The sequence below is a fragment of the Anarrhichthys ocellatus genome, unplaced genomic scaffold, assembly GCF_004355925.1.
Source record: "Anarrhichthys ocellatus isolate YVR2014 unplaced genomic scaffold, GSC_Weel_1.0 scaffold79, whole genome shotgun sequence".
Lineage (NCBI taxonomy): Eukaryota > Metazoa > Chordata > Actinopteri > Perciformes > Anarhichadidae > Anarrhichthys > Anarrhichthys ocellatus.
The window spans coordinates 144106-157196 of NW_022280109.1; the positions used below are offsets into that span (position 1 = coordinate 144106).

A 13091-nucleotide genomic window follows, 5' to 3' on the forward strand; every position below is an offset into this window, starting at 1 on the left:
AATAGATGGATGTATATTTTTTTCCCTCCAGATATAGTTATCCTGGAACTGTCTGATCATGTTTAGCATAAGTCTTTTTTCTCTTGTTTTCATTATATTTGGTCAAGTTTGAATACCTTCTAATACCACTTGGAGTTGCAGAAGTTTTACCCATTAGTGAAAAGCACATACATCCATCCCTCCCTCCATCTTCTTGGGAGGTCTCTTTATCAATGATAAAAGCTACTGATTTGGTGAGTGACATTGATGATTCAGTATAGATTTGTTATAGGATTGTTGCTCACTCTGGTGGACATGTATCCAGACTAGCAATTGTTAAGGATATAATTTAGATCTCTGCCATTATTGCTATGATGGCTGGTAAAGATCCAACAGCTTTTATAATCACTTTTAGCCTACACTGGAACCTTCATTTAGACCACACACTAAGCACTCAACAAGTAAACAGACTTGTGCAAACACTTGCTCAGCTGACAGCTCCCTAGACACAGGTGTTAAAGAAAATTGCTGAGGGAGGGAGCACTGAGCTTCCAGTCTCAAAGTATATTACGACTCTACTGGCGTTGAAATATGTCAACAGTCCTTGGGAGCCTTCTCCTGCAAAGGCTCTAGAGCAGGTCTTTAATAGAGCGCTCAATGAAGCAAGAGAAAGCGAGGGTGACATTGTCTCCATCTGAAGATTCACCTTTCTCTAATTGCCTCAAGTCCTATTGATTACCCGAGTCCCCTCACACCTTTTCTGTGTAATCCCCTCACAGAGCTTGAATACCCTCCCGTTTGCTGTTTTTTGATGAGATTAGCAGTATTGATCAAACTGTGCTCACGTATGTGTTTGTATGTGTGTAGAGGTAACTAATGAACCTGATCGCTCAGAATTTGGACGCTGAAAACAAGGAAGTAAACACATGGCAGCATACTGATATTTAGTTAGAGGGATCAAGGTGTTTGATGATCAACTACTCGCGTATCACCAGCATCACACACACATTCCAGCAAGAAGCACCGAACCTGAGCTTCCATTAGTCGTCTCTCCTGCCCGGCCTGTTTAAGCAGCTCATATTACCAGACATCCTACTGTCACAACACACATCACCAGTCAGTTTCTTTCATTCTCTCTCTCTTTCTGTCCCCACAGAAGATAAAGATGACTCCATTCCCATGTAATAAAATGCTCTAATGTTGTTTGGCCCTTTACCATTCTGTGTGTATGTGTGTACGCGTGCATGCGTGTGTGAAGAAAATGAGATAGCAGATCCCACAGTCCCCAGATGTTTGCAGAATGTAAGACATCTAATCTCCCTCCATCTACTCATTGATTGGAAGAACCCTGAACCCTAACCCTGGGAGATATCACCTGCACTACAGGCCACCGCAGCTGGCAGTCCAGTTGTATCTCAGTTTAAGTTGCCTAGTGTAAGTTGCATCTTGGCTCATGCTTTAACTTTTGTGGTACCTGTTTTTTTCTTAATTAACTGTTGTTCAGATGTTTCCTGTGGATTGAATAAGTATAACATGGGTAGGAGTGTTACATGTGGCCAAAGTTGCAGTTCAAGATCAACAGCACTACATATGCTAATCTTTGTGTTGTCACAAAAAAAACCCATCATATTTCCTTTCCAGAGAAAGGACACATTTGCATTGGCATCAATATTATTTGCCATGCTTAACTTTAAATCATACCAACTGGGGTCCCTGTAGACACCAGAAGTATACGTTCATATACTGTGTACCCTAGCAGGCATTTTGTAGCTGCCCCACAGATGTTGTGTAAAGAAATACTTTTTAAAAATGATGGCAAAGGAAGTAAAACATTTTTATCATGGAATCATCAATATAAAAGTTCTAACTGGTGACATGATTGGGTATTTTTTCTACCAAAAAATAATGCATTTTGAAATCCTACAAATAGAGGCCTTAAACAATTCAATTCAAAAGTCTAAAATGTAATCATTTAGTCAAATCAGACATCTAGATGCATTTTAATTCAATAATCATTCAGGCCTCCAGCTCACATTAGTGAACAAAACACGAGAGCATTTGCTTTTTCATCTAAAATTGTCAGCAGTGCATTTCAGCGAGCTCATGGACAACACAATCATTCAAATAAGTCGATACCTTTTTTTTGTTCTTTGGGCAGATGTAGAAGCTGGTCACCACTATAGTTGTCCCTGGCATCAGGTTGAGTTTGCTGTAGGTGGTGCCATAGTCAGTAGACCTGAAAGTAGACAGACAAAAACAAGATCAAGTAGCAGTTGGTCAGGAAACTTAACATTTGTGGGGTAAATTTCCTTTAACTATGGTTTAATTAGTTAATATCAATAGCAAAAGGCAGTATGGTAGTGATTTGAAGAAAAGGACCTCTGAAATTGCTTGCTGTTCGTAGTCCTCTCAAACACTTCTTATGTTACACATTAAAACAACAGCAGCCCCATGTAAAACCAAAATATTAGGGAAAGGGCAGCCTGCTTATTCTCTCAAACTGCCCTGAATGCATTATATCAGCTCTCTGTTCACCATATTACCACTTTGTGGTCCGTGGTCTAAGCCCAGTGACAAATCTAAACATCTGGGCGATCTGTCATTGCAACGACGATGGAAGAACAGCCCCGGGCTAGTGATGAAGTACTGGCCAATCCCCAAATCTGGCAGCTTTACGAGCAGGTAGGACCTGCTGTGTGTGTTTTAGATTGATTGCTAGCTGCTGGATTGTTTCTCCAGTACAGCTCAGTCACACCCACCAAGCAGAACGAGGGTGATTGTTAGTGACAAGTTTTGAAAAGCAGCACAGGTTTCAGCGTGGCAAGGCTTAGGAAGGTTGGCCGCTTATTGATAATTAATGACTTCAATTCTTTTGGGGGCGACCGTGGCTTACTGGGTAGAGAGGGTTGTCCGCCAACCGAAAGGTCCGGCTGCACCGTGTCCTGTGTCGAAGTGTCCCTGAGCAAGACACTGTACCCCTAACTGCTCCCCGGGTGCCTGTCATTGGCAGCCCACTGCTCCCTATATATACACAGGGATGGGTCAAATGCGAGAATAATTTCTCCACTGTGGGACTAATAAAGGAATGCTTCTTCTTCTTCTTCTTCTACTCCAGGAAACCTGCTCTCTCAGCCACATAATGCAAGCAAGGCAGATTAAGGCAGCAAATACTTATGACAGATTAGGAAACTGACTGTAATTGAGGAGTAAAAGAGGTTAAATAATGCAAATGTCACATTTACTGTATTTGCATTTGTTTTTTTTGTCTGCAGCTTTTGAAAGCTTTCTGAAGGTAATTTTAAAAGCCATCCAAACCACAGACGAAAAAAGATTCTGCCGCATTTAGCCAAGGGTTGAGGGTTGAACAGGAGGGAGCCTGGAAGAAGAGGTCTTGATGAAAGAGAATGATGAGCTACCACATCAGCCTGGTTAAGGATGAGAGGATTTACTCTTTTGCGCAGTGGGATATCAACTGCTGACAAACACAAAATGAGACACATACACACCGAAGCACCGCCAAGCCATTCAGCAATCAACTCTCCCAGAGTGCTCTGTAACAGCTGGAGAAAATGAACTGGCATTGCAGTGGTGAGCTACTTCTCTGCGGTGAGCTGGCAAGTGTCTTCATCTACCTCGTTGGCCTGGGTGCACTGTTTAACTCGGGATCACATGGACGACATGGCCAGATCTAGTGGTGATGGTCGTGTTAGCAGCCTGAACTCAGTGCTTAAGAAAAGCAGTTGTGGATGGAGAGGGTCTGCTAGACCTGATGTGTTGAAGTCCACAAGGAGGATGGATCATTAGGGTGTTCAAAATAGATTGGGCCATCTGGGCTGTGTTGGTCTTGCGGACATGCTACAGTAAGCAAATTGGCTCATTCCAAGTTGCCAGTGTATCCGTGTTCTGGTAGCGTACCTTAGCTGCTATAACTTAACCCAGTTATTTGTGTATTATTCCTCTTTACAGTGGCAAATTACCCACTATACATTTAAACTTTCACTCGTTCCGTCAAAACACTCATAGCTCTCTCCCTCTCTCTCATAAGTGACTTTCTCGCTTAATCCCAGTTTTAGTTGTCTAGTTCTGATGATGTTAGCTACCGTATTTCAGCTTAGCAGTGAGTGATAGCTTCCATGTTTCCCTCTAATTTTTTTCTCAGTGTGTCACATGTTTTGCTATTCCCCTGCCTTCTTTAGTGATAATGGTACATGTGATAATTGCAGTTTATTATTTGTGTTGGAGGCAAGGCTTAGTTCTGCGCCGTGGAAGCTCAGTCGTTTGCTGCTATTAGTCGTCCCCAGACACCCTCAAAGCAGCTGGATTACTGTTTCTATTCTGAGGAATGTGAAGTGAAATGCATTGTGGGGGCCAGACATTGATTCCTATTTAATACTGGTGGCTAAAGATAGGCGTAAATACAGTAGGACTAGGAGAGACAGCATTTATCCCACTTTGGATGGCGTGGAGTCATATCTAGAAACCTGACCAAGTTAATTAGCTACCACTGTGGCTCAGTGGGAGAGCAGGGCCGTCCGTCAATCAGAGGATCGGCGGTTTGATCCCAGGCTCCACTAGTCCATGCCGATGTGTCCTTGGGCAAGACACTTAACCCCTTTATTGCTCCCGCAAGCTGTGCGTGAATGGGTATGAATGTTAGATAGTGCTGATGGGCAGGTGGCACCTTGCATGGTAGCCCCAGTCATCAATGAATGAATGGGTGTGAATGGGTGAATGATGACATGTAGTATTAAAGCACTTTGAGTGGTCGGAAGACTAGAAAAAAGATTTACAAGTACAGTTCATTACCATTAGTTGACTTAATCCATGACAACTCAAGAGTAGAGACCAGGAAGCAGAGTTGCAGTCTTACGTGCTTATCACCCAAAACGCGATCGAGACTGTGTCTCGAGCATTGAGTGAGTACATCAAAAAACGTGTTCTGCCCGTCGGACATTGCTAATGGAGGCACTTGCTTCAGGGCAGTAGTACAATCCGTACAAACCCCGGAGCAGTTGGCTCAGGACACAAACTTTTCAAGGAGTATGCTCAGAGACCTACCCTGCCTCCAAAGCCTTCTGGCTTTAAATAAATATTTTGCGTGCTGTGAGGGGACTAATTCGGACTTCAGTTATGAAATGTTAAAGGAAATACCATGTCATGTTTCTAAACAGAGGTGGTTGATTGTTTTATTATTGCTGATATCTGGTAATGTACAGCCTAACCCTGGCCCTGAGCTGCAGTGTATTCAGATGCCAGCTGATTTCATATCCTTGCCTGGTCTACATATTATTCATTTAAATGTGCGAAGCTTGTTACCAAAAATGGATATGATTAGAATATGGGTCAAATCAATAGATGCCGACATCATTGTCATATCCGAAACTTGGCTGACAAAATCAGTTATTGATGATGATATTAATATGGATGGTTACAATGTTTATCGTACTGACAGGGCAAAGAAAGGTGGCGGAGTTGCTTGTTATGTGAAATCAAAATTTCTTGTCAAGGTGGTCCTGTCTGAATCGATTTGCAAGCATTTGGAATTTCTGGCAGTGGATGTTGAAATTTCTAAGGGCCTTTGTGTGACCGTTGTTGGGTGTTATAGGCCTCCATCCGCTTCAAACGAGGCATTACAGTCACTGATACACCTATCTATCCAGACTAAATTATGGTGAAATTGTTTTAGCTGGAGATCTTAACTGGGACTGGCTTAAGCCTGTGTCTAATGATTTTAAATCTTTTTGTGATTCTATCAATCTTACCCAATTAATAAATTCACCCACTCGTCCAAATCTTAAGTGCTCTGAGAAGTCCACATTAATTGACTTGATTTTAATTAATGTTCCTCATAAATTCTCAGCTGTTGGTGTTTTCTGTAATGACCTAAGTGATCATTGTGTTGTTGCTTCAAACAGGAACACTAAGGTCCCTAAATTAAAACCATGTATCATTTATAAGAGGAATCTTAAACATTTTAATGAACAAGGGTTTTATCATGATTTGTTTAATTTCAATTGGAGGAGGATAGAGCTGATCCCTGACGTGGAAACAGCCTGGTCTTTTTTTAATGATGGTTTTACACAAATCATAGATACACACGCCCCTTTCGTGAGATACAGAGTACAGGGACGTGATAATCCCTGGTTCTCCTCTGATCTAGCAGACAGTATTCATGAGCGTAACCTCGCTTGGGCTACGGCAAGAACAACAGGTTCTGCCACTGACTGGCTTGTGTTTAGGCAACTATGAAACAAATGTTCCTCTTTTATCAAGAAAGCAAAATCGGAATATTACTTGTCTGTTACTGCTGAAAATTTAAATGATACGAGGCAATTTTGGAAAACTATAAAATCCCTCTCTGTGACCAAGAACTCACAAGCTTTACCTGCTTTTATTATGAAAGATTCTGTCGCTGTTCATGACAAAATGGAGATACTGAATTGTTTTAACAAACACTTTATATCTTCTGGCTCTCTGTTTGACTCCAGTTGTCCAAGGTCTGTGAAACCCTGTACTGGTGTTCCAGTTTATACTGGTCAGCCTTTTAATTTTACCCCATTTCCTGTGCAGGAAGTTCATAAAGCCCTAAAAAGCTTAGATCACAGGAAACCTTCAGGGCCTGACTGTATAGACCCTTACTTTTTGAAATTGGCTGCTGACTTTGTTGCAGAGTCACTTGCATATCTTTTTAATCTGATAATGACAAATAAGGAAATTCCAAGGAAATGGAAATCTGCCTTCGTTCACCCATTGTTTAAAGGTGGTGACCCAGCTATTTTAAATAACTATAGGCCAATATCTAATTTATCAGTACTTGCTAAAATTCTTGAAGCTCTTGTGAGCAACCAATTTAAGGAGTTCTTATACACCAATGCCATTTTATCAACTCAGTCAGGCTTTAGGAAAAAAACATAGCACTATTACAGCTGCACTGAAAGTGGTAAATGACATTTCTGTTGCTCTTGACAAGAAGCAACATTGTGCGTCACTGTTTATTGATCTGTCTAAAGTATTTGACACAATTTGACCATGATGTCTTAAGGCTAAGGCTCCTCAACTCAGGGCTCTTGGAGCAAGCGGTCGCTTGGTTCACGAGCTACCTTGAGAATAGGTCTCAGTGCATCAGATATGATGGTCTATCCTCGGATATTGCAACCGTCTGTAAAGGTGTGCCACAAGGCTCTGTGTTAGGTCCACTTTTATTTACTGTCTATATAAATGATCTGGGCCAAAATGTGTTGGACGCTAACCTTCACTTTTATGCTGATGACACTGTGATATATTGCTGTGCATCAACTCTTGTGCAGGCAATTGATCTCTTGCAAAATGATTTTAATGTTGTTCAAAATACCCTTCAACTGAAACTTGTTTTAAATACAGATAAAACACAACTTATGTTGTTTTCAAACTCTCGGAGTAGGCCACAGAATATCCCTTCGGTGGTCACTCTTGAAGGAAGTGAAATAGAGGTTGTTGACTCTTATAAATATCTGGGTATTTTGATCGATGACTCCCTCACTTTTTAGCCACATGTGCAGTACCTGGTGAAAAAGTTTAGGTTAAAGCTGGGTTTTTATTTTTGAAATAAGCTGTGCTTTTCAACTAATGTAAAAAAGCAATTAGTTGCTGCTACTTTCTTACCTGTGTTGGACTATGGTGATGTTCTTTATATGCATGCCTCTGCTAACTGTCTTCGTATGGTGGACACAGCTTACCATGCTTCACTGCGGTTCATTACAAATTGTAAAGCTCTGACTCACCACTGTGAGTTATACTCGCGGGTAGGATGGCCTGCTTTGGCCACCCGTAGGCTCCGTCATTGGTACACCTTTATTTATAAGGCAATCCTTGGTCTGCTACCAAGCTACCTGTGTGTCTTGATCATGCGGAAAAGTGTCGGACAATACTCCTTGCGTTCTCAGGACTTCTTTATGCTCACTGTCCCAAATGCCAGAACGGAAAAGGGAAAAAGGGCTTTTGTGTACTCTGCTCCCTCATCCTGGAATATGTTGCAGAATGGCTTAAAACTAAAAGAACCGATACCACTCACTGTTTTTAAATCTAAAACGAAAGAAATAGAGGCAGGTTCCCAAAAATGGCACTGTCTCTTAACTTTTAATTTCTTTTAACTTGTCTTGTTCTATGTTTTCTGTCTTTAACTATGTGTTTCGTGTGTTGCGGCCTGTCTTGGCCAGGTCTCCCTTGAAAAAGAGATTTTTAATCTCAATGGGACTCACCTGGTTAAATAAATGTTAATAAAAAAAAAAAAAAGCAGAGTTGCAGTCTTACGCGCTTATCACCCAAAACACAATCGAGACTGTCTGCCCATGAACTAAAAAAATGAAATGAACTAAATCAAAAGTAAACAGAAGAGGAGCTACACAAAATAACCTAATGGAGTCAGTAATCAGTAATGTCATCATGTGTTAATGTGTGAAAGTGTATGAATCAAACAAAACCAATCAACAGCCGTGTCAGCCAAGGAAGAGGAGGCACCTGTTCAGGTGGTGTGTCTTTATAGCTGGAACCACACCAGGCTCAGGTGTGGCTCATCAGCTGAAAATCAACATCAACAGAAAAGCCAGTGAACAGGAAACGGACACCTAGTGTAAAGGAGGGGTTGTCACAATCCTCAAACACAGGAACAGCTGTAAAACTTGATATAATTGTATTTCAACTGCTTTTCTCCTATCGACTATCAACAATTCACTTCTCCAATGTCTATATCGAAGCCATCTACCAGTCTCTCAGACCACATCCAAACTAGGCTGCTGAAAGAAAAAGTTGAACCCTTTGTGTGCACCTCTTTCCCCATTTCTTATCAATATGTCTTTACCAAGTGCATCCTAACACTGAGACAGCACTGGTGAAAATTACTAATGACCATCAACAAAGGCATCACAACATCAGACAAAGGACTGGTCTCTGTACTTGTCTTGTTCGAACTTAGTGCTGCATTATCCACCACTGACCATTACATCCTATTACCAAGACTTATATATTTCATTAGCATTAAAGGAACCGCACGAAGGAGGTTTAAGTCCTATTTATCTTATCGATCCCAGTTTGTACATGTAAACGATGTAGATGCACACCAAAGTTAGTCACAGAGTTCTACATGGTTCTGTGCTTGGACCAATTCTATTCACCTTATATATGCTGCCATTAGGCAATATTATTAGAAAACATTCCATGAACTTCCATTGTTATGCAGATGATAGCCAACATCTATAAATCAAGCCAGACGAAACCGAGCAGTTATCTAAAGTCCAAGCATGTCTTAATGACATAAGAACTTGGATGACCTGCAACTTCCTGATGTTAAAATCAGACAAAACTGAAGATATTGTACTTGGCCCAGAACACCTGCGAAATAAGTTATCTCATGATATAGTAACTCCAAACGTCAATTCTTTGGCCTCTGGCACCATCGTATATAATCACGGAGTATGTCCGGAATTTGTGTATGAAGACATTATGGCAAACGTGTTGGTTTGGCTAAAGACACATCAAGTACATTAGTATTATTGGGGCCAACTTATCAATATGAGTCACTGAGATGTGTTTTTGTCGCACGCGCACACACATTTTGTGATGTGGCTGCTGATCATTGAAGGGAATGTAGCACCCATCTACCACCTGGCCACTTGTGATGCCACAACACCAGTGGTGTATAAAGTACCCAAAAGCCATGCTTGAGTAAAAGTAAAGATACCTTACTGGAAAATGACTCCACTAAAAGTAAAAGTCACCTATTAGAATACTACTTGAGTAAAAGTCTGAAAGTATCTGATATTTATTGTACTTAAGTATCAAAAGTAATTTTCTGATATTAAATGTAGTTAAGTATTGAAAGTAAAAGTAAATGCTGTTAATAAAAAAGCAAAGGGTCAGAATTTTGAGAATTATGAAGTTTATTCTTTTAAATGCTGTGGCCACCATGACCAAGGACATGGAGCTGTGTTGACAATAATTGGGTTGGCTGTGATCCATCCAGGAGCAACAATGTTCAACATAATATATTGTACATAAGTATACTTTTGCATCTACTATGAACTTATCATCATAATTCTCCGAAAAGCAATATGACACTATGAAGGAGTTGTAACAGTACGTTTATAAGTATGCTCATTCCGACTAGAGGATGTAGAGGGCAAATGCATAACATTGTGTTCAGCAAAAAATATCCACTTGATGCATAAGGTCAGTGTTTTGAGAAAGGACACCTGCCTTGTAAACTCCTATGGGCCTGATTTGAACACAATAGGCAAAGGTTTTGCTCAAGCTGAATCTGCAACCATCATAACTCCATGTGATCATCCACAAAATTACTCAAATATCAAAACATGATCAATACTAGAGCAGCACCGAAAGTATCAACCCAGTCATTACTTGAAACTGAAAAATATCCTGTTCATCTTCAAAAGAAGTTAGTTTTCAAAATTGCGAGAATTCAGTCTCGCTCTTCTTGGGCTGAAGACTAGTCCTGCAATGCTAAATAGCCTTTCACAGGCCGCTGAGGCAGGTAGAGGTGTGTTCAGCTTCACAGACAGCTTGCACACAGTTGGGAAGGATTCCCCTAATGCTAACCCTAATGCTGCGCTCTCGCGGCTCCTGACAATCCTATGGTGTGGTGGCTAGCTAACGTTAAGTTAGCTAACGTTAGCCAAATAGTGCTGCAATGATTATAGCCAAGATGACTCAAATCAACAAAATCTCACAACTGTCAACAGTTCCTCAGCTCACTAACTCGCTAGCGATCCACGGGTGTTGGTCTTCGTCACCACCGTAGTTTGTTTCGGGAGTAGAAGGTGCTTCCATTTCTGCTTCCGTCATGAAATCAGTCATCGTAGAGTGGAATTCTACTCATGCAGTCGCTCGCTATCTAGCATCCTGGGCATCACTGGGAATCAAAACACCACGGCTTTGAGAGCACTTGTTTGCAATTGCGCATTAACGTGATTAACCAATGATTTAACTTGCAAGCTAGGACCACTGATTTGCCAAACCTGCTTGCTTGCAGTCTCTGTTCCACCACAGTCCCCTACGTTGGTCTCATGATTCATGTTTTTTCTAAAGATAGATTTGATTTTGTAGCGAGTAACGAAGGTTTCAGGGGAAATGTATCGGAGTCAAAGTATCAGTTTTCTTTGCAAAATGTAGTGAAGAAAAAGTAAAAGTCAACAGAAATATAAATAGCAAAGTAAAGTACAGATATCCAAAAAAACGACTTAAGTACAGTAACGAAGTATTTCTACTTCGTTACTATACACCACTGCACAACACGCACGCGCGCGCACACACACATATGTATACAAGGTCAATTATAATAATGCCAGTGTGGTACAATAAGTCATGTGTAGTTTATTCATTTGAATAATTTTTGGGTGTAATGCAAGTAAAGAGAGTTTGGTTCCTATGCGTTCATTGCAGTTAGACTTTGGGGTACAGTGTTATTCATCAGCATTGTCATCTTTAGGCAGTGTACCACCAGTAGATTTCAGTGTTACATGAGCAGTGTCTGTGACAGGAGAGTCACAGTGAAGTCTGGGGTGAATAAGTGGGATAATGAGAATCTCTGTGTATAAGATGGAAGCAGAAAACCTTGTGTAGCGATCGTCAACTTTAAGTCGTAGTTTTGCATTTTGCAGGTAAGCTGGTCAATGTTTTTACTCTACTTCGGTGGCACTGTGTGAGGTTTTGTAAGTGTGTATTAGCAACTGTAAAAACTGCGTCAGTTTAGCCAGCTAGTAGCTACAGCAAAGGTTACGGCCGCCGTTGTAGGAGCGCAGGGCAGTAGACTTGATAATGAGCGCTCAGGTGAGGGAGACCTCGTCGCTCATATCAGCGTTTTGGATGACTGTTTAGTAATAAATATGGTGTTATTGATCTCTATGGAAATTAATGACATATGCAAGACATATTACCCTCAAAAGGGTTTAAGAGGAAATGTAATCTGTTTTTGTATATTTGTAGTACTTTGATACCGCTGAATATGTGAGAATGAGAATCTCTGAACAGAATGTAAACAGAAAACGCTGTGTAAAGATTGTCAACTTAAAGTGATATTTTTGCATTTTGCAGAATTTTCCTTAAATGTGTAGCACCAGATTGAGCCTGTGTGATATAATTTACAGCACCAATACACCAGCAACATGCTGGGGAGGTACAATGGACTACAGATATTCTTAGAGCAAAGAAAACCATGAATTGTTCTAGAACCACAATAACACATTTCTGGTGCTATTATTGCTGCTAGACCGCTCTGTTGATACAGGTGTATGCCTCCCTTTGTGTTTTTCACCACAGTGAACATATTGTTTTTGTAGAGCTAAACACCAACAAATATAGATTGAAGCAGAATATTTAGTTAGAAAAAAACCATGTTGAATTTTGGAAATCATTCCATGTATCTTCTTTTCAATAAATTTGACTTTTAGACTGAAGAATGAGACAATTGACAATTGTGTGAGAGACATGGGGGGCTATTGTACGTTATTAATAATAATAACTTGCTTTACTCTAGGCTTCGGAACCGTCCACAAATGAATGGATGATGTCACGGTGACTACATCCACTTCTTATATACAGTCCCTGGGTACTTCTCAAGTCTCTTAATTGTCGGTTCCTCGATCCTCGCTTGAACCGGAAGTTGTTTCTGCGCCGCCATATTGACGGCTGTCCCAAAGCTCTAATGTAGCTCCGAGGAGCGAGGATCGAGGAGGGACCTCGGAGGAGCCATGAGCGAGGAACTACGAGAACAGACTTCCAGGAAGTCTTTTAACGGCTGACACGCCCCCTCATTGTTCATCAGTTATGTGATTGGACGCTGCAGCTGATCAGACTGACTGACTGGAGTTTCATACCAGAGTGAAGACAGATCACAGAATAAACTCAAGCTTTATATTTGATTAGGTTTCTGATTCAACATCTGGTTTAAATAAATGTTCATTGTAGTCTGAACAACAAAAGGACCACAAACAACTTTCTTCATTTATTAGAAAGATTTGTGTTTTCATGATCTGATATTTATCTCAATAACTTTTATTATGAATACAATTAAAGTCAGAGAGAGCTGGAGAGACGAAACACTTTTTACATCATTCCTGAGT

At 40.7% G+C, this 13091-nt stretch overlaps 1 protein-coding gene across 5 annotated transcripts in view; it reads right to left on the reverse strand.

The window, feature by feature from the left end:
* The window catches only part of sorcs2 (sortilin-related VPS10 domain containing receptor 2), a 294082-nt gene that overhangs the window by 134341 nt on the left and 146650 nt on the right, over nt 1-13091 (reverse strand). For 4 of the 5 annotated variants that reach the window (XM_031874312.1, XM_031874311.1, XM_031874310.1 and 1 more), the window contains exon 3: nt 2116-2215. In XM_031874312.1, coding sequence (XP_031730172.1) covers nt 2116-2215 — 100 coding nt within the window. Of the gene's footprint in view, nt 1-2115; nt 2216-13091 lie in introns of those variants that run through there. The other variant, XM_031874313.1, reaches the window with a different exon arrangement.